This window comes from Rhinopithecus bieti, unplaced genomic scaffold (genome assembly GCF_001698545.2).
Source record: "Rhinopithecus bieti isolate Rb0 unplaced genomic scaffold, ASM169854v2 scaffold_23276, whole genome shotgun sequence".
In the NCBI taxonomy this organism is placed as follows: Eukaryota; Metazoa; Chordata; class Mammalia; order Primates; family Cercopithecidae; genus Rhinopithecus; species Rhinopithecus bieti.
Window position 1 is genome coordinate 1,739,692 of NW_016810868.1, and position 23,068 is coordinate 1,762,759.

General features: G+C 59.0%; 1 protein-coding gene across 1 annotated transcript in view; it reads left to right on the forward strand.

The window, feature by feature from the left end:
• NOTCH1 (notch receptor 1) overlaps positions 1–11,993 on the forward strand; it is a 51,155-nt gene extending 39,162 nt beyond the window's left edge. The window contains 20 exon segments of the mRNA XM_017892998.1: positions 318–575; positions 652–764; positions 1,412–1,983; positions 2,189–2,620; positions 3,982–3,994; positions 3,996–4,140; positions 4,855–5,071; positions 5,254–5,341; positions 5,430–5,595; positions 6,465–6,791; positions 8,317–8,479; positions 8,579–8,654; positions 9,018–9,100; positions 10,094–10,140; positions 10,241–10,320; positions 10,558–10,661; positions 10,863–10,893; positions 10,895–10,915; positions 10,917–10,956; positions 10,959–11,993. Coding sequence (XP_017748487.1) covers positions 318–575; positions 652–764; positions 1,412–1,983; positions 2,189–2,620; positions 3,982–3,994; positions 3,996–4,140; positions 4,855–5,071; positions 5,254–5,341; positions 5,430–5,595; positions 6,465–6,791; positions 8,317–8,479; positions 8,579–8,654; positions 9,018–9,100; positions 10,094–10,140; positions 10,241–10,320; positions 10,558–10,661; positions 10,863–10,893; positions 10,895–10,915; positions 10,917–10,956; positions 10,959–11,644 — 3,662 coding nt within the window. The 3' untranslated portion in view covers positions 11,645–11,993.
• The last annotated feature ends 11,075 nt before the right edge of the window (positions 11,994–23,068 follow it).

Consider the following 23,068-nt stretch of genomic DNA (forward strand, 5'->3'; position numbering starts at 1 on the left):
TTGAGGGCTGGTGTCGAGCATCCATGGCCAGGGCAGGGGCAGGGCAGGCACCCCGTGATTGGCCCAAGGCATCCAGGAACCAGCCAGAAACTCCCATTTTCCCATGTGAGGCCAAGGCCAATGGAGAGCTGCCCAGGGAAAGGGCCCAGAGTGGGGGGCCCAGCAGGAAGGGCGTCTCCACGCCACCCTTGGCACCTGCCTCACCCAAGCGTCCGTGCAGTCCCAGACCTGAGCGCTTGTTGTCTGGGACGGACACGCGGCACGGCGGGGCTGGCACAGCAGTGAGTTCGGGCCGCTGATGGCACCTGGCCCTGCAGGTGTGCACTGTGAGATCAACGTGGACGACTGCAACCCCCCCGTTGACCCCGTGTCTCGGAGCCCCAAGTGCTTTAACAACGGCACCTGCGTGGACCAGGTGGGCGGCTACAGCTGTACCTGCCCGCCAGGCTTCGTGGGTGAGCGCTGTGAGGGGGATGTCAACGAGTGCCTCTCCAATCCCTGTGACGCTCGTGGCACCCAGAACTGCGTGCAGCGCGTCAACGACTTCCACTGCGAGTGCCGTGCCGGACACACTGGTGGGTGCCGTGCCCGGGCGGGTGGGGTGTGCAGGGCAGCAGGGTGAGCCTCTCACTGCCCTGCTCTCACCCCCAGGGCGCCGCTGCGAGTCAGTCATCAATGGCTGCAAGGGCAAGCCTTGCAAGAATGGGGGCACCTGTGCCGTGGCCTCCAACACCGCCCGTGGGTTCATCTGCAAGTGCCCTGCGGTAGGTGCAGGGGTGCAGGGAGGTAGGGGCCCTCCAGGGGAGGCACCTGGGGAGGTCCGCCTGAGGGCCTCGGGGCACAGACTGGGCAGCGATCCTCGAAGCCTTCATCCTCTTCATCACCCTGACATCATTTTTTTTTTACTTTCAATAAATGATTTTAGAGACATTTTAGATTTATAGAAAAATGGAGTGGAAAGTAGACTCCCTGGGGTGGCTCTCCCCTGCACGCAGTTCTCCTGGTTAGCAGCTTGCTAATTTCACTCCAGATTTCACTGATACATTGTTACCACCAGCCCTTCCTGTACCTGGGGCTTGCCCTTGGCTTTGTGGTTGTAGGTTTGGGCTGAGGTATGACATGCCTGCCCACCCTCACCTGCCCACCCTCGAAGGATCACGGCAGAGAGTCCCTGCCCTAAAGTCCTCAGTGCTCCACCAGTGTACCCTTCCTCCATCTCCCGACCCCTGGCACCCCTGATTTTCTCTGTTGATAAAATGTTTGTAAAGGGTTTTGCTGCTGGGGACAAGGCTGTAGGCTGCCTCTCAGGTTAGGGGAGAGCGGTGGTACTGCTGGCCGGGAGCTGGGCGCGAGGTGGTGGGCGGTGGGGGGTGGCCCACCCTAACACTGTCTTGTCTTCCCTCTCGGGCAGGGCTTCGAGGGCGCCACGTGTGAGAATGACGCTCGCACCTGCGGCAGCCTGCGCTGCCTCAACGGTGGCACGTGCATCTCTGGCCCGCGCAGCCCCACCTGCCTGTGCCTGGGCCCCTTCACGGGCCCTGAGTGCCAGTTCCCGGCCAGCAGCCCCTGCCTGGGCGGCAACCCCTGCTACAACCAGGGGACCTGTGAGCCCACGTCCGAGAGCCCCTTCTACCGTTGCCTGTGCCCCGCCAAATTCAACGGGCTCTTGTGCCACATCCTGGACTACAGCTTCGGGGGCGGGGCCGGGCGCGACATCCCCCCGCCGCAGATCGAGGAGGCGTGCGAGCTGCCCGAGTGCCAGGAGGATGCGGGCAACAAGGTCTGCAGCCTGCAGTGCAACAACCACGCGTGCGGCTGGGACGGCGGCGACTGCTCCCTCAACTTCAATGACCCCTGGAAGAACTGCACGCAGTCTCTGCAGTGCTGGAAGTACTTCAGCGACGGCCACTGTGACAGCCAGTGCAACTCGGCCGGCTGCCTCTTCGACGGCTTCGACTGCCAGCGCGCGGAAGGCCAGTGCAAGTAAGGCCGCGGGGCGCATGGGGCTGAGGGAGGACCTGACCTTGGATGTGGCCTGGCTTGGGCCCAGAGGCCCCCACGCAGTTCCTAAGGCTCTGCTCAGGGGGTGCAGGGACGTCCCCCGCGACCGGCCGGCGGGCTGGAGGCGCCTGATGGTGGGTGCGAGGCCCGCGAGGAAGGCGGCCTGAGCGTGTCCCACCCCCCACAGTCCCCTGTACGACCAGTACTGCAAGGACCACTTCAGCGACGGGCACTGCGACCAGGGCTGCAACAGCGCGGAGTGCGAGTGGGACGGCCTGGACTGCGCGGAGCATGTGCCGGAGAGGCTGGCGGCGGGCACGCTGGTGGTGGTGGTGCTGATGCCCCCGGAGCAGCTGCGCAACAGCTCCTTCCACTTCCTGCGGGAGCTCAGCCGGGTGCTGCACACCAACGTGGTCTTCAAGCGCGACGCGCACGGCCAGCAGATGATCTTCCCCTACTACGGCCGCGAGGAGGAGCTGCGCAAGCACCCCATCCAGCGCGCCGCCGAGGGCTGGGCCACCCCCGAGGCCTTGCTGGGCCAGGTGAAGGCCTCGCTGCTCCCTGGTGGCGGCGGCGGTGGGCGGCGGCGGAGGGAGCTGGACCCCATGGACGTCCGCGGGTGAGTGAGACCCGGCGCCCGCGCTCAATCTCGGCACCTCTCCTGGGCCCTTCCCCACGGCCTCCCTGCCCCTCACAGCCGGCGCCGCGGCAGGCAGGACTCTCCCCACTTTACGGTAAAAGAGACGGAGGTTCCGAGAGGACCTGGGACCTCAGGGCCCGCACAGGCAAGGAGCAGAGGCAGCATTCCAGTTCAGGGCCCTGACCCCAGAGGCACACCCTTCCCCTGGGCAGGCGGCGCTCCTGTGCCCAGTAGGTGAGTTTGAGATTGAGCTGTGCCCTAGGCACTGGGTACGACCCTGATTAAAACTCAGCCCTCTGTCAGCTGAGGAGGGTCACGCCTGTAATCCCAGCACTTTGGGATGCTGAGGCAGGAGGAGCCCTTTAGCCCAGGAGTTCGAGACCAGCCTGGGCAACATAGGGAGACCTTGTCTCTGTTTTTTTAAAAAAAAATGTATTAAAAGAAATAAAAAACAAAAAACTCAGCTCTCCGGGGGCTCCCACAGGGCTGAACAGACCCACCCCCAGACAAGAATGCCATTTGGTCATGGCATCTGCCTGGCTTAGGCTGGAGAGGAGGCAGGTGGAGGTCCTGGGAGGAGGCATTGCTGGGCCTTGCAGATGGAGGAGGAGCTGGGTGGGGGGGTGGTCCACGGTGGGAGAACACAGGTAGGGGCAGCCTGAGTGCAGGGGGCACCCCACGAGGCTCCTGCCCATGCCTACTCGATCTGGGGCAGCCGGACCCAGGAGCCAGATTGGTTGTGTCCTTGGTGTACCTGACCCTGGTGGGTTTGCCTGTCAGTTCTATTGGCTTGGAGCAGCCCCGGAGGTCAGAAGCATCATCTCACAGGCTGGTTGGGATCCTGATCATGGGAACCCAGCCCTGGGGAGCAGGAATCCCAGCAGGGAGCAGAGCTCACCCCCAGCCAGCCCACCACCGCTGTGCCCACCCCCACCGCACACCTGTGCTTCCCACAGGGCCTGGGGATGACTCCTAGGGCAGGACTGAGCTCCTGGCACGTTCTCTGTCCTGATATGAGGAAACGTGTTTGTGGCACCAGCAGGAGCCAGAGAGGGTGGCAGTACAGGCCAGGGAGAGCGCATTGGCAGTTATCTGGGATGAGCCGTGATCAGTACTGGCCGGAGTCTGGGGACTGCAGGGCACCAGTTCCCTGCAGGGTAGCTGCTGTCAGACCTGTGTCAGACCTGGGCTTCCCACCGCCGCCCAGGCTGACGTCGCCACGTCCTGACTGTGGCCATCATCCGGTAATCCCCTGGGGAAAGCGTCCCCGGCTGGTGGGTGGGGGAGGCGAGGAAGCCTCACGGCGCCCCAAGCCGCCGCTGTCTGGTTTATCCCCCCAGCTCCATCGTCTACCCTGGAGATTGACAACCCGCGCAGTGTGTGCAGCGCCCTCCTCCGCCAGTGCTTCCAGACGCGCGCACCCGACGTGGCCGCGTTCCTGGGGGCGCTCGCTTCGCTGGGCAGCCTCAACATCCCCTACAAGATCGAGGCCGTGCAGAGTGAGTGTGGCTCCTTCTCTGCTCTCCAGCCCAGCATCGCCGGGAACAGGCTCTGCCTCCAGGGAATGCCATCCCCTTGTGCCCCAGACACGCTGGCTGTTTGTGCCAGTTGCCACCCACGGGTGTGCGCGTCACTGTCCGAATTGGGGTAGGGCTTTTGTGGAATTTTCTGAATGGCACTCCCTCCCCACCTCTGGCGGTGACAGCTGCCGGTGGAGCCACCCGGGAACGAGTCCAGCCACGGGAAAATGGGTGCCTGCTTCTCTCCCCACCCCTTCCCCCTGAATTTTCTTTGTTGGGTATTATTTCAAAATCATTACGGCTTTTTTTAAAGAAAAAAAAGAGAGAGAGAGAAGAATTGATCGGTGTCATGTGAAGTGTTGAAGTTTGTATCTAGAAAATCCCTCTAAATCCTTTGTCTTAACAACTCGATGCAAGTGCAGCGATTTGAAGTTGACTAATCCTCCTCCCTTAAAGGAGAAAAAAGTAAAAGCCGTCTCCAGATAGAGTCGGCTGGTGCAGGAGAGAATTTAGCGATAGTTTGCAATTCTGATTAATCGCGTAGAAAATGACCTTATTTTGGGGGGCGGGATGGAGGAGAGTGGGTGAGGAGGCGCCTGGCCGCGGAGCCAGTCCGCTGCCCCCCGGCCACCAGCCTGCTGCGTAGCCGCCGCCTGATGTCCCAGCGCCTGCCTCTGGCCCCTGTGCCCGCAGGTGAGACCGTGGAGCCGCCCCCGCCGGCGCAGCTGCACTTCATGTACGTGGCGGCGGCCGCCTTTGTGCTCCTGTTCTTCGTGGGCTGCGGGGTGCTGCTGTCCCGCAAGCGCCGGCGGCAGCATGGCCAACTCTGGTTCCCTGAGGGCTTCAAGGTGTCCGAGGCCAGCAAGAAGAAGCGGCGGGAGCCCCTTGGCGAGGACTCTGTGGGCCTCAAGTGAGCGGACGCTGCCCCTGCTTCTGGGACTCCGGGGGGAGGTGGGACCTGGCTGAGCATCCTCACGAGGGGTCTGCCTCTCCCAACGCAGGGCCCACCTCCCACGCCAGGCCTGGGCTAGGGGCCTCTGGGGGCTTCCTAGGGAGCTTGCTCAGCCTCACTTCTCGAACTCTCACCCCCAGGCCCCTGAAGAATGCCTCAGATGGTGCCCTCATGGACGACAACCAGAATGAGTGGGGGGACGAGGACCTGGAGACCAAGAAGTTCCGGGTGAGTTGTAAGGCTCCCGGGCTCCCGGGCTCCTGGGCACCTGCCGCCGGGCTGTCCTGACACGCCTCTGCTCACTCCTCCTACGTAGTTCGAGGAGCCTGTGGTTCTGCCTGACCTGGACGACCAGACAGACCACCGGCAGTGGACTCAGCAGCACCTGGATGCCGCTGACCTGCGCATGTCTGCCATGGCCCCCACACCGCCCCAGGGTGAGGTTGACGCCGACTGCATGGACGTCAATGTCCGCGGGCCTGGTAAGGGTGCCAGCAGCCAGGGCTTCCCTAGCTCCGTGGCCCACCTGCCTCTCTCCCCTAAGCCCCGAGGCTGGGGTATAGTTGATACTCTGGAAACTGAGTTGGGGGTGAGAGCTTTCATCCTTGGGTGTTTCCCGTTCAGAGTGGATGGGGGGTCCTGGAGTCCTCCTGTTCTTCCACCAACCCTCTCCTGGGGCGATGCCACACAGTCACTATGTCCCTGTAAATTACTCTCTTCTGAAACCTTCTTGAGATATGAAAAGCGTAGATTTTCTTTTTTTTTTTTTTTTGAGACGGAGTCTTGCTCTGTCACCCAGGCTAGAGTGCAGCAGCACGATCTCAGCTCCCTGCAGCCTCCACCTCTTGGGTTCAAGCAATTCTCCTGCCTCAGCCTCCCAAGTAGCTGGGACTACAGGCGCCCACCACCACGCCCAGCTACTTTTTGTATTTTTAGTAGAGACAGGGTTTCACCATGTTGGCCAGGCTGGTCTCGAACTCCTGACCTCAGGAGATCCACCTGCCTCGGCCTCCCACAGTGCTACGGCTATAGCGTGAGCTACTGCGCCCGTGAGCCGCCGCACCCAGCCAAAGTGTTGATTTTCTAACTGCATGTTTCTGGCGTCATCTTTTTCCTGGGTGGATTTTGGGTGCCTGGTTTTGGGCAATTCAGGAAGCAGTTGCCTGTCAGGAGTTGACTGCTGGATTCAGCTTTGTCCACTGAGCAGCCCAGGCGGACTTCAGCTGCCCCTTGGTGGCTGTGTGGTGCATCTACACTGTGACCCATTGAGCTCGGGGCTGCTGCCCACCTCCCCCTGGGCTGCAGCTGGGGACCAGCCCTCCAGACTGAGCACCCATCTCTGCCCCTGCAGACGGCTTCACCCCCCTCATGATCGCCTCCTGCAGTGGGGGCGGCCTGGAGACGGGTAACAGCGAGGAGGAGGAGGACGCGCCGGCTGTCATCTCCGACTTCATCTACCAGGGCGCCAGCCTGCACAACCAGACCGACCGCACGGGCGAGACCGCCTTGCACCTGGCTGCCCGCTACTCACGCTCTGATGCCGCCAAGCGCCTGCTGGAGGCCAGTGCAGACGCCAACATCCAGGACAACATGGGCCGCACCCCGCTGCACCCCGCTGCACGGCAGCTGTGTCTGCCGACGCCACAAGGTTCTTCCAGGATAGGCCTGCAGCTGCCTTGTGCCCACCTGCCCTCCTCAGGGCCCGGCCGGTGTCGGGACAGTGGCCAGACATACGTGGCCCTGGAGGCCTGACCCCGTGCACAGCTGAGTCCGGGACAGCTGGTGCCTCCACCCAGGACTTTTGCAGTCAGCAAGGTGCGATGGGAGGCGCCATGGACGTCAGGTCGCCATCTGTGTGCTCCCCAGGGGAAGGGCCAGGCAGAAGGCCGGGTTGGCAGGAGGGCCTGGGGACCCTGCTGAGTGAGGGCAGCACCTGCCAAACCGCCCAGCACAGACAGGCTCCATCAGGGTTGTGGGGCCTTGGCTCAAGGTCCAGGTCCCACCCTCCTGCAGCCCTCGTGGCCCCACCCCTTTGCCTCAAGCCCTGGCTGCGGCGTAGCCTGTGCAGTGAGAAGAAGGGTTTAGAGGCTGCTGCTTGGTGCCTGCAGAGCGTAGGGGCTCAGCTTGCCCCGTGAGCATCCGTGGGCAAGAATGGATTAAGGATTTGGATGCTTGGGTCTCCAGGGAATGTCCGCTGGCAGAGGGCTGCTTTGCAGTCACCCCCTGTTGTAGTCCCTCAGGCTCCAGGCGGCCCCTGGAAGGCAAGGTTCAGATGGGCGCAAGCCGGGGCGGAAGTTACCACAGAGTTTCTCGTTCGTGATTTTAGCTCGGTGACACGTCATCATCCTGCAAAATAAATGTACGGTGAGCGAAGGAGCATTGAAGGAGGCCCCCTGTGTGGGTTGCGGTTGCGTGCTCTCCTCAGCCGCCTTTCTTTGGCACAGATGTGGAAGTTTCCCCAGGTGCTTGCAGGAATCAGGCCCAGTGCTGCGTGGTCACTTGGCCCTGCCTTTTGCAGCCCGCCAGGGAGTCAGGGGCATCCGTGCTGCAGAGGCGACCAAGGCGCAGGCCTGGGCCATTACAAGGGCTGCCTATCCGCTCTCCGGGCAGAGCTGGACACTGTAGGTCGGCCGGTTCTGCGATGGCTGTAGGGCTGGAGCCCAGCTTCGCGAGTGCTAGCGTGACGCCCCATTGGGGCCCCAAGGGCTTGAACTCTCTGTTTTGTAGGGGATCATTGGCAAGCTAGGACCACTGTGCAGATTAAATGAGGCCCCCCACACGTGGCACTGATGGACCCGCACTGTCACCAGGGCCCTGTGTGCGGCAGGCACAGCCCCACCCCCATCCCGGCCTCTTCAGGGGGGCAGCCCTGTGGTGGTTTCATCTTGCCGGGGCGTGCAGATCTTTTTTGTTTTTTTTTTTTTTTTTGTTTTTTTTGTTTTTTTTTGTTTTTTTGTTTTTTTTTTTTTTTTTTTTTTTTTTTTGTTTTTTTTTTTTTTTTTTTTTTTTTGTTTTTTTTTTTTGTTTTTTTTTTTTTGGGTTTTTTTTTTTTTTTTTCTAGTTGAGGTGTTTTGTCTTCTGTGTTTCTCGGTTTAATATGGCAGTTGGTTGGGGCCTTTCTGTCCAGGCATTTCGTTCTGGCAGGAGCCATCAGTGGCACCGCTGCCCAGCACCCTGGCCTTGAGCCTCTCCCCGTTGCCCAGATCCTGATCCGGCAACCGAAGCCCAAGATGGCTGGATGCCCGCGCATGGCACCGACGGGCCACACGCCACTGATCCTGGCTGCCCGCCCTGGGCTTATAGGAGGGCAATGCTGGAGACCTCATCAACTCTCACGGCCGACGTCCATGCTGTGGACGACCCGTGGTGAGCCCACCCGGGGGGGCAAGGCTGGCGCTGTCGTGGGGCGGGGCTGGCACAGGGATGGGTGGGACGGGCCCCCTGCTCTCAGGCCTGGTCTCCCAGCCCCGTCTGCCTCTTTCAGCCAGCAGCAAGTTCCGCCTGCACTGTGCCCGCCGCCGTGAACAACGTGGATGCCGCGGTAGTGCTCCTGAAGAACGGGGCCCCAATAAAGACACGTCAGAAGCAACGAAGGTGAGGCGCGAGCCGGGACGCGGCCGGGAGACGCCGGCTGAATCCACGGAGAGGTGAGGGCCGAACCCGCGGGGCACAGGGACACAAGGGCCTGACCCACCAGGTCTCAGAGGGTCCGTTTTCCTTGGGCCTGCATGCAGGGCCCGGCACCGCCGGTGGCTGGGCACCGCTGTTAGTGCTCCTCCCCCTCCCCTTCAGCCCCTGTTAACCAGGACCCTCCAGGCGCAGGTCCAGCTGTCGGGACAACAGTGCTCACCCCACAGAACCTGGCCCTGCCTCCTGGGCCAGCAGTCATGGTTGGGCTCCACAGCCGCTGGTGTGGGGAGTGCTGCTGCCGGCGCTGCTCTTCAGCGTCACCGTGGACCCTAGCCTTCTGTCCCCAGCTGTCACCAGGTGGGTGGGGATGCGAATGGTTGACCCAGGTGGTGCAGACTTGGCCCAGAACATGTGTGGCGGCAGCTCCCTGCGGGGCGGCGGCTCTTTGGTGTGAATGTGAGCAGCTCTTATCCTAAGGGGATGCTGTCTCCCAGGCGCTGGGCAGCTCCTGGGCGAGGCTCGCGACGCTGCAACACTGCTGTCGGTGCCCCTGGTGTCTCAGGGCACAGGTGCAGACCACCGCCCACACTCCCTGCCGCTCGAACTCGCCTGCCCCCGCCCCCAACTCCTGCTGCCCACCCTTGGCATGTCAGGCTAAGCGCGTCGCCTCCCTGGGAGCGCAGGGCACCAGCAGGCCTGGGCCCACGGCATTGTTGGCGCCAAGCGGCTCCCAGTGCATGGTGGCATGGCCCCCACAGAGACTGGCCCCGAGGGGCATCGAGGGCTTGGGAGAGCCCTTCCCCACCTCCCAGCCACAGCAGCCGTCACCCAGTCCTGGCATGTGTCGCACCAACCACCGAGGAGACCCCGGGAAGGAGCTTGGTGGCTCACAGTGTGGCGCTTGGTGGCGCGTCCAATATGACGAGCTCGTCCTTCTCTGGTGCCTCAACGGGTGGGCCTCTGACCGCTCCAGAAATTGCCTTTTTGCCTTTGCTGGGGGGCGGCAGGGACCGGCCCTGGCAGTTGGTTATGATTTTCAGGGGGTCTGTGACCCTGCCCTGGCATAGAGGTGGAGCCCTGGCCGATCTAAGATAGATCGTGGCCAGGGCCTTCTGAAACGCCACCTCTGGGTGGGTTTCAGAAGGTCCCTTAAGCATTTACAGGAATGAAGGCTAGGTGGTTGCAAGAATGGCTGGCGCGGCGGGGTCCTGAGGAGGCAGGCCTGCCTCCCCCCCACCCATGGAGGTAGGTTGTACTGCTGCTACCTCTGGTGATGCGAGCCTTGGGGACCCGGTCCCCACCACCAGGAACGGCCCCCCTCACCAGCCCCCACGCGCTCGGTCCCCGCAGGAGGAGACACCCTGTTTCTGGTCCCCGCTGCCGGGAGGCGAGGCCAGGTACGAGACTGCAGGTGGCTGCTGGACGCACTTTTGCCAACGCGGGACAGTCCACGACCCATAAATGGACCCGGCCTGGCGGCGTGACCATGTCGCACAGGAAGCCGCAATGGCACCACGATCATCGTGAGCCTGGCTGGCACGAGTACAACCCTGGGTGGCGCAGCCCGCCAGCTGCACGTGAGCCCCACTGGGGGGCCGCCCACCCTGTCACCCCCGCTCTGCTCACCCCACCGGCTACCTGGGCAGCCCTCACAGCCTGGCGTGGCAGGGCAAGAAGGTGCCGTAAGCCCAGCAGACAAAGGCTGGCCTGTGGAGCAAGGAGGCCAAGACCTCAAGGCCGCGAGAAAGAAGTCCCAGGACGGCAGGGCTGGCTGCTGGACCAGCTCCGCATGGCCTCACCCGTGACTGCCCTAGGAGCCGCCGGCAGGCGGCTACCGCTCCGACGTGGCCTCTGCGCGCACTGCTAACCCTCATCCGTTCCAGCAGTCCCCGTCCGTGCCCCTCAACCACCTGGCCCGGTATGCCCGACACCCACCTAGGCATCCCGTGGCCCACCTGAAGTGGCAGCCAAGCCAGAGAATGCGGCAGCTGGGTGGCAGGCCCGGCTGGCCTTCGAGGGCCGGCCCCGTCGCGTCTCTCCAACCTGCCCCGTGGCCTTCCGGCACGCAGCACCGTCCTGGCTGGCAGGCAGCGAGGGGGCCCCCATGAATTTCATTCAGCGTGGGCGGGTCCACCAGTTTGAATGGTCAAGTGCGAGTGGCTGTCCCGGCTGTCAGAGCGGCATGGTGCCGAACCAGTACAACCCTCTGCGGGGAGCGTGGCACCAGGCCCCCTGAGCACGCAGGCCCCCTCCCTGCAGCATGGCATGGTGGGCCCGCTGCACAGTAGCCTTGCTGCCAGTGCCCTGTCCCAGATGATGAGCTACCAGGGCCTGCCCAGCACCCGGCTGGCCACCCAGCCTCACCTGGTGCAGACCCAGCAGGTGCAGCCGCAAAACTTACAGATGCAGCAGCAGAACCTGCAGCCACCAAACATCCAGCAACAGCAGAACCTGCAGCCGCCACCGCCACCACCACAGCCGCACCTTGGCGTGAGCTCAGCAGCCAGCGGCCACCTGGGCCGGAGCTTCCTGGGCGGAGAGCCGAGCCAGGCAGACGTGCAGCCACTGGGCCCCAGCAGCCTGGCAGTGCACACCATTCTGCCCCAGGAGAGCCCCGCTCTGCCCACGTCGCTGCCGTCCTCGCTGGTCCCACCGGTGACCGCGGCCCAGTTCCTGACGCCCCCCTCACAGCACAGCTACTCCTCCTCGCCTGTGGACAACACCCCCAGCCACCAACTGCAGGTGCCTGAGCACCCCTTCCTCACCCCGTCCCCCGAGTCCCCTGACCAGTGGTCCAGCTCGTCCCCACATTCCAACGTCTCCGACTGGTCCGAGGGCGTCTCCAGTCCGCCCACCAGCATGCAGTCCCAGATCGCCCGCATTCCGGAGGCCTTCAAGTAAACAGCGCGCCCCACGGGACCCCGGCTTCCTTTCCCAAGCCCTGCGGGCGTCTGTATGCGATCTGTGGACGCCGGGGCTGACCAAAGGAGCCTTTTTAAAAACACATGTTTTTATACAAAATAAGAACAAGGATTTTAATTTTTTTTTTAGTATTTATTTATGTACTTTTATTTTACACGAAACACTGCCTTTTTATTTATATGTACTGTTTTATCTGGCTCCAGGTAGAAACTTTTATCTGTTACAAGAAAACAAGCAGGTTCTGAGAGCCAGGGTTTTCCTACCCAGGATGAAAAGATTCTTCTATGTTTATAAAATGTAAACAAAGATTCATGATTTATAAATGCCATTTATTTATTGATTCCTTTTTTCAAAATCCAAAAAGAAGTGATGTTGGAGAAGGGAAATTGAACGAGCATAGTCCAAAAAGCTCCTGGGGCGCCCAGGCTGCGCCCTTTCCCCGCCGCCCACCCAACCCCAAGCCAGCCCGGCCACTCCGCCAACATCACCTGCGTGTTAGGAGAAGCTGCATCCAGAGGCAAACGGAGGCAAAGCCAGCACCTTTGGCATGGATTAATCTGCATCTGAAATAGGACACTGAAGTAAAAGGATATGGGTTAGATGTTGCGATGTGTTTTTTAATGGTTTTTCGCAAGCATGCTTGTGAAAATGTGTTCTTGGAGTGTGTATGCCAAGAGTGCACACATGGTACCTATCATGAATCTTTGTTTCAGGTTCAGTATTACGTAGTTGTTCGTTGGTTAAACAAGTTCTTGGTCCCTCCAGAACCACCCCGGCCCCCTGCCCATTCTTGAAATGTAGGCATCGTGCATGTCAAACATGAGATGTGCGGACTGTGGCATTCGCCTGGGTCACACACGGAGGCATCCTACCCTTTTCTGGGGAAAGACACTGCCTGGGCTGACCCTGGTGGCGGCCCCAGCATCTCAACCTGCACAGCGTCCCCCAGGCTCCGAGGAAGATGTGCCAGCAACACAGCCTGGGCCCCGGCTCGCGGGACCCGACTCCCCGTGGGCTCCCGTGTTTTGTAGGAGACTTGCCAGAGCCGGGCACATCGAGCTGTGGAACGCCGTGGGCTGCATCCTTTGGTCCTGTCCCCACAGCCCTGGCAGGGGGCATGCGGTCGGGCAGGGGCTGGAGGGAGGCAGAGGCTGCCCTTGGGCCACCCCTCCTAGTTTGGGAGGAGCAGATTCTTGCGATACCAAGTATAGCCTATGGCAGAAAAAATGTCTGTAAATATGGTTTTAAAGGTGGATTTTGTTTAAAAAATCTCAATGAATGAGTCTGTTGTGTGTCATGCTGATGAGGGACGTCAGACTCGGCTCAGCTCGGGGAGCCTCAGCCGCCCATCACTGAGGACACTCTGCGCCGTGCCGCCTGCTGCCCGTGCGCTGGGGATGCCTCCGCCGCCGTGCCACCTGCATTCCTCAGGGCAGCCTCCCCGGCTCAACGGGGCCGCATGGTGCCATCCCCGGGGCATGACCAGATGCATCTCAAAATGTTGATTTTTACTGTGTTTTATAAAATAGAGTGTAGTTTACAGAAAAAGACAACTTTTAAAAAAGTGATCTACATGCAGAACTGTAGATAATGTATTTTTTTCATCTTTTTTGTTAACTGATTTGCAATAAAAATGATACTGATGGCGATCCGGCTTCCACTCCCCTCTGCTCTGGCCTTCGACTCCCTTTCTGGGAGGGAGGGAGAGCTGCTATTCTCTGAGGGAGCCGGGAGTCGAGGTCCCCTTCTGCTGGGAGAGTGACGGTGAGGCTGCACCCACGGGGGTGCAGGGACCATGCTGCCTCCAGGGGCTCCACGGTGTCTGCAGCCTGCCTGATCCAGGCCCTTTGTAGGGAGATGGACACACAGCAGCAAGGGGGTTGCAGCCCTATGGGATGTGGGGCTCATGCCTGGGGTGACACCCACGCGCCCCAGGACACCCACGAGTGAGTCTGGCCCTCTTGGCAGCTCGGGTCTCTTCTCTCAGCTTCAGAGGGATGAAGGTCCCATCCAGCCAGCCTGGGAACAGCCCCTCAGGGAGGTCTGCAGCAGGCAGGGGGCTGCGTAGGGAGGGCCTTGAGGCAGCAGCATGACCCCTCTGGGCTGGAGACCACAGGGAGGACTCTGGCCCCTACAGGAGGGCAAAGGGAGCTGTTGAAGCGTCTGAGCAGGGCAGCATGGGGCGTGGCAGAGTCTGGAAAGTTCTGTGATCCTAAGGGACCGGCTGAGCTAGGCAGAGGCGGCCTGGTACTGGGGTGCTGCTGCTGAGTAGAGCTGCCAGCCCCGCACAACGGTGGGCCCCTTCTCTCCCCACTGCCTGGGCCTTTGCCCAGCCCCAGACCTTCGGGGCAGGCCAGTGACTTCAAACCAGAGCGGTGGGGAGTCTGAGGTCCCTCTTTGGATTGCAAAGTGCTGCCTGCCCTGGGCCCAACCTCTCCAAGGAGGGATGTGAGGCTGAGGCCTCCACTATGCCTGGGGGCTGCATCTGCCAGCCAGTGCTGGGCACCAGGACCAGGAGGGGCCACCGTGCAGTGAGTGACCTGACTCTTGTCTTTAAAGTGGGTGGACCCAGCCGGAGTCCTGCCCATAAAACTCACAGCACCCTGAAATTCCACTCTTGGGGGTCTGCCCGAAAGAAGTGAAAACAGGGACTCAAACAAAAGCATGTGGCCACTCACTCTCCCGGCAGCACTCGGTACAGCCAGACGGCCTGAGTGTCCACTGCCAACGACGGGTCAGCAAAACCATCTGCTGTGACAGTGAACCTTAGTGTCAGCTCGGCCAGGCCATTTTGCCAAACGGAGTGTGTCTCTGAGGTGTTCTGGATGAGGTTCGCATTTGCATCCCCAGCCTGGGTAAGGCGGGCCGCCCTCCCTGGTGTGGGTGGGCCCCATGCGGTCCGCTGAGGCCCGGGGAGGACAATAGGCTGAGTGAGAGGGGTCCTCCTACCTGACCGCTTGCACTGGACTTTGGTCTTTTCCTGCCTTCAGACTTGGACTGAAAACGTGGGCTCTTCCTGGGCCTGGAGCCCACCAGCCTTTGGACTCGCAACGCCGTTGGGCCTCCTGCCTGCAACTGCAGACCCTGGGACATGCAGGCCTCGAGGTCGCGTGGCCAATTCCCTGCAATAATCTCTCCAGAGGCACGTCTTATAGGCTCCATTTCCCGGAAGAACCCTGACGAATGTGCACAAGCGAATATGATTCCACTGTAGAAAAGGAGGCACTGACACCCACCGTGCAGACAAGCCTTGGAAGCACCATGCTCAGTGAAAGGTGCCAGCCGCAGAGGGCCGCACGTGCGGTGACTCCATTCCTATGGGGTGCCCTTTTGTAGACTGACGGTTCCCAGAGCCGGGGGGAGGAGGAAATAGGAGTGGCTGCTAAATAGCCCAGGTTTTTACTTTGGAGTGATGCAAATGTTGTAGACCCAGGGAGAGGTGGTGCGTGTACAGCCCTTCGAATGCACTAAATGCCAATAATGCGGACACTTTTTTTTTTTTTTGAGGCGGAGTCTTGCTCTGTCACCCGGGCTGGAGTGTGGTGGCGTAATCTTGGCTCACTGCAACCTCCGCCTCTGTGTTCAAGTGATTCTCCTGCCTCAGCCTCCAAAGTAACTGGGATTACAGGCGCCCACCACCACACCCGGCTAATTTTTTGGTATTTTTAGTAGAGATTGGGTTTCACCATGTTGGCCAGGCTGGTTTCAAATTCCTGCTCTCAAGTGATCCACCCACCTCAGCCTCTTAAAGTGCTAAGGTCACAGGCGTGAGCCACTGCACCTGGCCTAACGTGTACACTGTAAAGTGGTTAATTTTAGGTTCTGTGAATCTCACCTCAATATGTTTTTTTTTTTTTTTGAGACGGAGTCTCGCTCTGTCGCCCAGGCTGGAGTGCAGTGGTCGGATCTCAGCTCACTGCAAGCTCCGCCTCCCGGGTTCACGCCATTCTCCTGCCTCAGCCTCCCGAGTAGCTGGGACTACAGGCGCCCACCAGGTCGCCCGGCTAGTTTTTTGTATTTTAGTAGAGACGGGGTTTCACCATGTTAGCCAGGATGGTCTTGATCTCCTGACCTCGTGATCCGCCCGTCTCGGCCTCCCAAAGTGCTGGGATGACAGGCTTGAGCCACCGTGCCCGGCCAAAGGACTGCTGCTATTTTTTTTAAATTAAAAAAATGTTTTTGAGACAGGGTCTTGCTCTGTCACCCAGGCTGGAATGCAGTGGTGCAATCATAGCTTACTGCAGCCTCAACCTCCTGGGCTCAGGTGATCCTCCCACCTTGGCCTCTCTAGCAGCTGGGACTACAGGTGCACACCACCTCACCCACCTGTTTTTCTGTAATTTTTTGCAGAGACGGGGATCTCACTTTGTTGCCCAGGTTGGTCTCGAACTCCTGAGCTCATGCAGCCCTCTCCTCACCTTGGCCTCCCAAAGTGCTGGGACTATGGGTGTGGGCCACTGTGCCTGGCCACATATGCAACTTTAAATATCTCAGTAGCCACATTAAAAAGGTAAAAAGAAACAGGCAAAGTTTATGTTAACACTATAGCTTAATCCAATATTTCAAAATATTATTTCAATACAATCAATATAAAAGTGAATGAGGTTTTTTTTTTTTTAAAACGGAGGCTCACTCTGGCACCTGGGATGGAGTGCAGTGGCCGGATCTCAGCTCACTGCAAGCTCCACCTCCCGGGTTCACGCCATTCTCCTGCCTCAGCCTCCCGAGTAGCTGGGACTACAGGCGCCCGCCACTTCGCCTGGCTAGTTTTTTGTATTTTTTAGTAGAGACGGGGTTTCACTGTGTTAGCCAGGATGGTCTTGATCTCCTGACCTCGTGATCCGCCCGTCTCGACCTCCCAAAGTGCTGGGATTACAGGCTTGAGCCACTGCGCCCAGCCGGGAATGAGGTTTTTTGTTGTTGTTTTTTGTTTTTTGAGATGGAGTCTCCCTCTGTTGCTCAGGCTGGAGTGCAGTGGTGTAATCTCGGCTCACTGCAACCTCCGCCTCCCTGGTTCAAGTGATTCTCCTGCCTCAGCCTCCCAAGTAGCTTGGATTATAGGCGCCCGCCACCACGCCCAGCTAATTTTTGTATTTTTAGTAAAGACAGGGTTTCACTATGTTGGCCAGGCTGGTCTTGATCTCTTGACCTCGTGGTCTGCCTGCCTTGGCCTCCCAAAGTGCTGGGATTACAGGCCTGAGCCACCACGACTGCCCGTGAATAAGATGTTTTATATTCTTTTTTTTTGTTGTTTTTGGTACTGTGTCTTTGAAACACAGGGTGTATGGTACACTCACAGCACCCTGGATTGGACCTGGCCACACTTTAAAAGGTGTTCAATATCTCCAGGAGGCTCATGTGCAGATTCAGACTCTTCAGCAGGATGCCAAGGGGGCTCCAGACAGCTCCACCCAGCGCAGGAAATCACCAAGTGTATCTTCAGCCCGGCGACTCACTCCATGCCACTGCCGGCATGAACCCCGAGTGTGGCACCACGTCCCTCTGGCTAGAGCAAAGGAGGGTCCCGAGAGCCCGGAGGCACTGTTGCATCAGGGCCCATAAATCAGGCCCCCGGCAGGCAGGGCTGCCTCCATCCAAGAGGGAAGCTTGGTGCCATAGCCCCCGTCCAAGAGGGAAGCACGGTGCTGTAGCCTCCGGGCTGCTCCAGGGATCGACAGGCCCGTACTGCCTTCATCCCCAAAGTCTCACTTGCAAAGGGTGTTTGTGGGGCTCGACTGCATGCTCAGTGGCGGAGCTGATTTCATTCTGCGTGGCTCCTTATCTCATCGTGGACCCAATCCACGAACCACACCTCAGGAGCTCTGCTGGAAGGGGCAGCACTGGGCAGAGACAGACAAGGGGAAGCGCCACGCGGCTGCTTCCCACGGTGAGCATCCACCAGCAGCAGTTCCCAGTGGGACGCCAACGTATTCGTCTGCAAAAGTAAAAGTGTTTCAAAACGAAACCTAAACGGTATGGTCCAGCTTGGTCCCGGTGCATTGAAAGTGCTGGCATTAGTGGAGGTCTGTCAGAGGGGGCATTGCAGGGCCTCCCACGTTACTCAGGCTTTGAAGACGCAGGGTCAGTGAGCAAGCATGCTTTGGGAAAGGCTGTTTTTCAATCTGCATCATGGAGGTGGCTGGGTGGCGCCTCACTCGCCTATCCCGACGTGACTCCCGATCTGGCTGCTTTGTGTCTTTGCTTTCCAGCTGGCAGCTGCTGTCCTGGCTGTTGCTGCACCTCAGTGTCCTCAGGGGTCAAGCGGGGACCTGGGTGCTGGCCCCGGGCCTGCCATGGTGAGCTTCTGGTGCACGCTGGGCGCGTGGTGAGGGCTCAGAAAGGGAACGGCTCTTGTTATCGTTATGAGGTTTTCAGTCGCATTCTCTGTTCTCCACCTGCATGCTGCGTTGGCACAGTTAAGCCTGGTGGCCCCTTCAGCAGGTGTCCTAACCATCCACATTTTAAGATGGACAAGCCTAGGCTCAGGGAGGTTGCAGGATTGAACTGCAAAGCTTTGTTTATGCCCAACACGACAGGTGCCCAGGGCCTCAGAGGCAGGTTTCTGGTGTTCTTCACATCCCTGGACCTCACAGCACAGGACACACTCTCAGTGTTTATTAGGAGTCTATAATTTTCTGTGGCATCATGCATGATATTTGCTGTGGCTTTTGGTATATCTTCCACTCTATTGCATGGGATTTTCTGGTGAAAATATGCCCTGGGTCCACACAAACGTCCACATTCTACCACAGCCTTTGTTGTTCTGTTTAGCATGTCTTTTTTTTTTTTTTGAGACGGAGTCTCGCTCTGTCGCCCAGCCTGGAGTGCAGCGGCTGGATCTCAGCTCACTGCAAGCTCTGCCTCCCGGGTTCACGTCATTCTCCTGCCTCAGCCTCCCGAGTAGCTGGAACTACAGGTGCCCGCCACCTCGCCCGGCTAGTTTTTTGTATTTTTTAGTAGAGACGGGGTTTCACCATGTTAGCCAGGATGGTCTCGATCTCCTGACCTCGTGATCCACCCGTCTCGGCCTCCCAGAGTGCTGGGATTACAGGCTTGAGCCACTGCGCCCGGCCAAGCATTTCTTCATTTAATAAAATGAACCTTAGAAAAGTTATAACTATGGCCAGGCATGGTGGCTTATGCCTGTCATCCCAGCACTTCGGGAGGCCGAGGCCGGAGGATCACCTGAGATCAAGAGTTCGAGACCAGCCTGGCCAACATGGTGAAACCCCTCTCCACTAAAATACAAAAATTAGCTGGGGACGCCATGGTGGGCACCTAGAATCTCAGTTACTTGGGAGGCTGAGGCAGGAGAATTGCTTGAATCCGGAAGGAGGAGGTTGCAGTGAGCTGAGATTGCACCACTGCACTGGGGGATAGAGTAAGACTCAGTCTCAAAAAAAAAAAAAGTGTTTAACTTTACTTTTTTTTTCTTTTTGTGGAAATGGAATCTTGCTATGTTGCCCAGGCTGGTCTCAAACCCCTAGATTCAAGCAGCCCTCCCATCTTGGCCTCCCAAAATACTGAGATGGCAGGTGGGAGCCACCGCACCTGGCAAGCTTGCAACTGTTACTGTGGCAGACTTGGAGGCAGCTCTCTGCTTCCCCCTGGTGGCAGTGCTCTGCCAGCGCCCCACAGATCCTCCCGAGTGACCACAGGGCAGGTGAGCTCCACGCTTTCCAAATGGCCCTCACCCCACGCCCAGGGCCATCCTGGGCGACACTGTTATTACCCTGTTTTACATGTGAGGAGCTGGAGCTCAAAGAGGTTAGGCGACTTAGCCAAGTTCACCCATTCAGTGAGCCAGGGCTATGTGATTTCCGGTACATGTCAAACCACAAGGAGTCACCTGCCCTCAGAGGACCAGGAGGGCCCATAGAGCTGATGCCATCCAGCCTGGTGACTTTTCTGACAGGGAGACAGCTGCTGAGAGGGGAGAACGGGGTTGTAGGGTCACTTTGCCAGGAGTCAACACCATGGCCAGCCCGGCGTCAGATACTTTGCCAGTAGTTAATGCCGTGACCGGCCTGACATCAAATACTGGAGCTCTTCCCAGATCCACCCTGGCCCTTTTCTCTTCCCTATCCACAGTCTCCAGGCCACCAAATCCATGCCAGTTACTAAAATCAGCACTCAATGCTCAGGACTCTCTCCTGCCTGACGTGTGTGAACCCTGTGCCGTGCTGGGGCTGTGCCCTTGGGGACTCTCCCAGGTTCTCGGGGACTCTCCCAGGTTCTCGGGGACTCTCCCAGGTTCTCGGGGACTCTCCCAGGTTCAGCACCTCTTTCTCCTAGGCCATCCAAGGCTGCCTCCTGGGCCCTGGCTCTCCCTAGTCCCTAGCCCTAACCCTAACCTAGAGAGCCTTTGGGCCCCAAACTGGTTGCGTCACTCCTGGCTGAAAAGCCTCTGGAAGCTTCCCATACTTATAGACATCACTGCAAGTCTCTTAGCAGGGCCTACAGAGTCCACACCAGCCCACATCCACCGGCCCCTCGCCCCATGGAAGCCTCATGTGGACTATTCACTTCAGCCAGAAATGCTCCTTCTCCTCCTGCCTGTCCCCAGCAGGCGCCACACGGTGCCCTCTTCACGGGCATAGTGTGACCAGCCAGCATCCATGTTCCCCCAGGGCAGAGGCTGGGCCTGTCTCATGGCCACAGCCCAGCTCCTAGCAGTGCCTGGGGTACAGCAGGGGCTCAGCAGACATCTGTGCATGGTTTGGGGATGGAGGACTTGTGGGCTTACCAGGGCCCCGTTGCAGCTCAAGGACAACCAGCAGTTCCTCCTGTAGCCTGCAGTCCCAGGTTACTGTGACATCAACATCAGCCTTGAGCTTTCTGCTTCATCCCTAGTGCTTTTTAGCACCTTACATGGTAAGTACTTGGCTCAATGATTCCAGAAAAATGTTCTCTGATTCCTGCTATGTGCCCAACATGCTTGAAGATGCTGGAGATGAGGAGCATGACGCTCCTGCAGTAACAAGGCTGCTGGCAATGCCGTGAACATGCCCCGTGCCTCGGGGGAGGCCTTGTGTGGAGGACACGCTTGCCACCCTGTGAGGTCAGGTCCAGGGAGTCCTTGCAGGAGGCCAGGAAAGGGCAAGGCTGTCACCTCCTTTTACAGGTGAGGAGGCAGAGGCTCGGAGAGGCTAGGTAGCCTGTCCAAGCTGAACACCTGGGTGGTGGCCGAGGGTCTCCGGCTTCCGGAAGCTTGCAGTACAGCTGGACACACGGTAGTTAGCCCACCATTGCTGGAGCCATCTTACCTGTGCTCTGCTAACCAGGTGGGGACCCAAAAGGCGATGCCTTTGTCTATGCTGGGAGGAGGCTCTGTGGGGCCCAGTCACCAGCAGCCCAGAGCAAGGGCACATCTGCCAGGGCGAGGTTGCACCTTCGGCCTCACGTCAGCCCTGGGAAGGTCTAGACAGTGGACAGTGCTGTCTTGCTGCACACCCCAGATGAGCACACCAGGTGAGCACTCCAGGTTAGGGTGGGGCTCAGAGGTGAGTAGAACACGGGAAGGGGGTGGCAGCGCGGGGGGCATCTGTTTGCGGACCCTATGTTGTGTGCTTGGCAGGCCTTGTGTATGGAAACGAGTGGGCCTGAGGCTCCCTCCACGCTGCCCACCATGGCCCTGGGGGTCTGGCCTTCCGCTCACAGAGGTGACTTCCTCTCCTCCATGAGGGTAAGAAGAGGAGGCCTGGCCCACCCTCTGGCCAGCCTGGTGACATGTAGACAGGGACCCCTTTACTGCAGGGGTCTGATGAATAAATACCACAGAATAGACTCTAAGGACCCTGCCTCCAGATCTGCTTCCTCTCCCCATTCCGGCTTCCCAGCCCTATTCCCTCCTCCTCCAGGAAGTGTTCCGTGTCAGTTCTTTCCACCTGGGAGGCCTTCATATGTTTTCCTGCCTGGACCACCCAGCCAACCCTGTCTCACAGACACTTCCTCTTCCTCTCTCCAGGCCAAGCCTCCAGCTTCAGTGTCCAGGACTAAGGGTCTGTGTCAGGGGCGGAGGACAGCATCCAGCGGGGAGCAGGCCCGCCCAGTAAACCTCCACAAGCACCCAGACATACTTGCCACTGCTATTTTACACCAGGTAGGAAAGAGGGGCAAAGGCTCGTGGTGAGGGGCCGTCCTGCGTTCACTGAGACCGCTGCTCTGCCCAGGCTCCCGGGAGGACCGCCACTGGCCCGCCAGTTGTGAGCAAACAGCCAGGCCCACTCGGCAGCTTCCAGCATTTCAGACCCCCTATCACAGGCTATAAGCACAGGCTAGGAGTGCCGAGTGCCTGCCTTCTAGACCAGCACTGTCCAGTGGAAATACGACACCAGCCCCATATGGAGTTTTACATTTCCTAGCAGCTATGTCAAAAAAAAGAAAAAAAAAATGAGGTGAAATAAAATTTAATAGTATTTTATTAAATCTGATACATCCAAGATATTCTCATTTTAATGTGCAATAAAAAATGATCGATTCGATATTTGCATCCTTCACAACCCACCATGTAGTTTACACTTAGACCCTAGCTCGGTCTCACAACAAGCACCAGCGGCCCCCACGCCGGACAGCACAGCTAATGGGAGGAGCTGACCTGGCGGAGGCACCAAGGACACACTGTGCCCAAGGCTGTGATGACACAAAGGCAGCGGGTTTCCTGGCACAGCCTGGACGTACACGAGCCTGTCCTGTGTGCTCTGCATTATGCGGTACAGCAGTGGCCACGGAGCTTTTCACCAGGTGCTGATTCCAGCCCACCTAGGGGGGTTCAGGGAGGTGGTGACGTTTGTGTCCAGCCTCCAAGTGTGAGCAGGGGCAGAACCTGGGAGAATGGAGAAACCAGCGGATGCTGCATGCAAAGGCAACAAAGCCCCACCAGGAATAGTGACGGCCACCACAGGCGGGACACCTCCCAGCACTGGGTGGAGGCCTTTGCTGGCTCGCAGCCAGTCACCTGATGTCCCCATTCGCCCCCGCCATGCTTGTCGTCCTGGCAGCCCCGTTTCAGCGCTGAAACGTTTAGGTGCTCATTTGCTCTATCTTAGAGATGAAGACCTGATCTCAGAGACTAAGGAAGTTGAAAAAGGGCACACAGCGTCTCAGGGGCAGGCTGGACCTTCAATGGAAGAGTCTATGGCCCAGAGGCTGGATGGGCTCAGGTGCAGGGTGCAGGGTGCAGGAACCCTCCACTCCATACCAGGCTACAAACTGCTGCTAGCTGTCTCCATGCACTCAGGATTAGGTAGGCGAGGGGAAGAAAGGCAGCGGGCCCCCTACAGGTGATGTGGTGATTCACACCCCTAGGAGCCAACAGAAGCTGCTTTCTACCATCCCTGCCCTGGGATCCAGAGACCTTGCATTTTACGCCTACCGCAGAATTGGTTTCTGCAGCTATGGTCT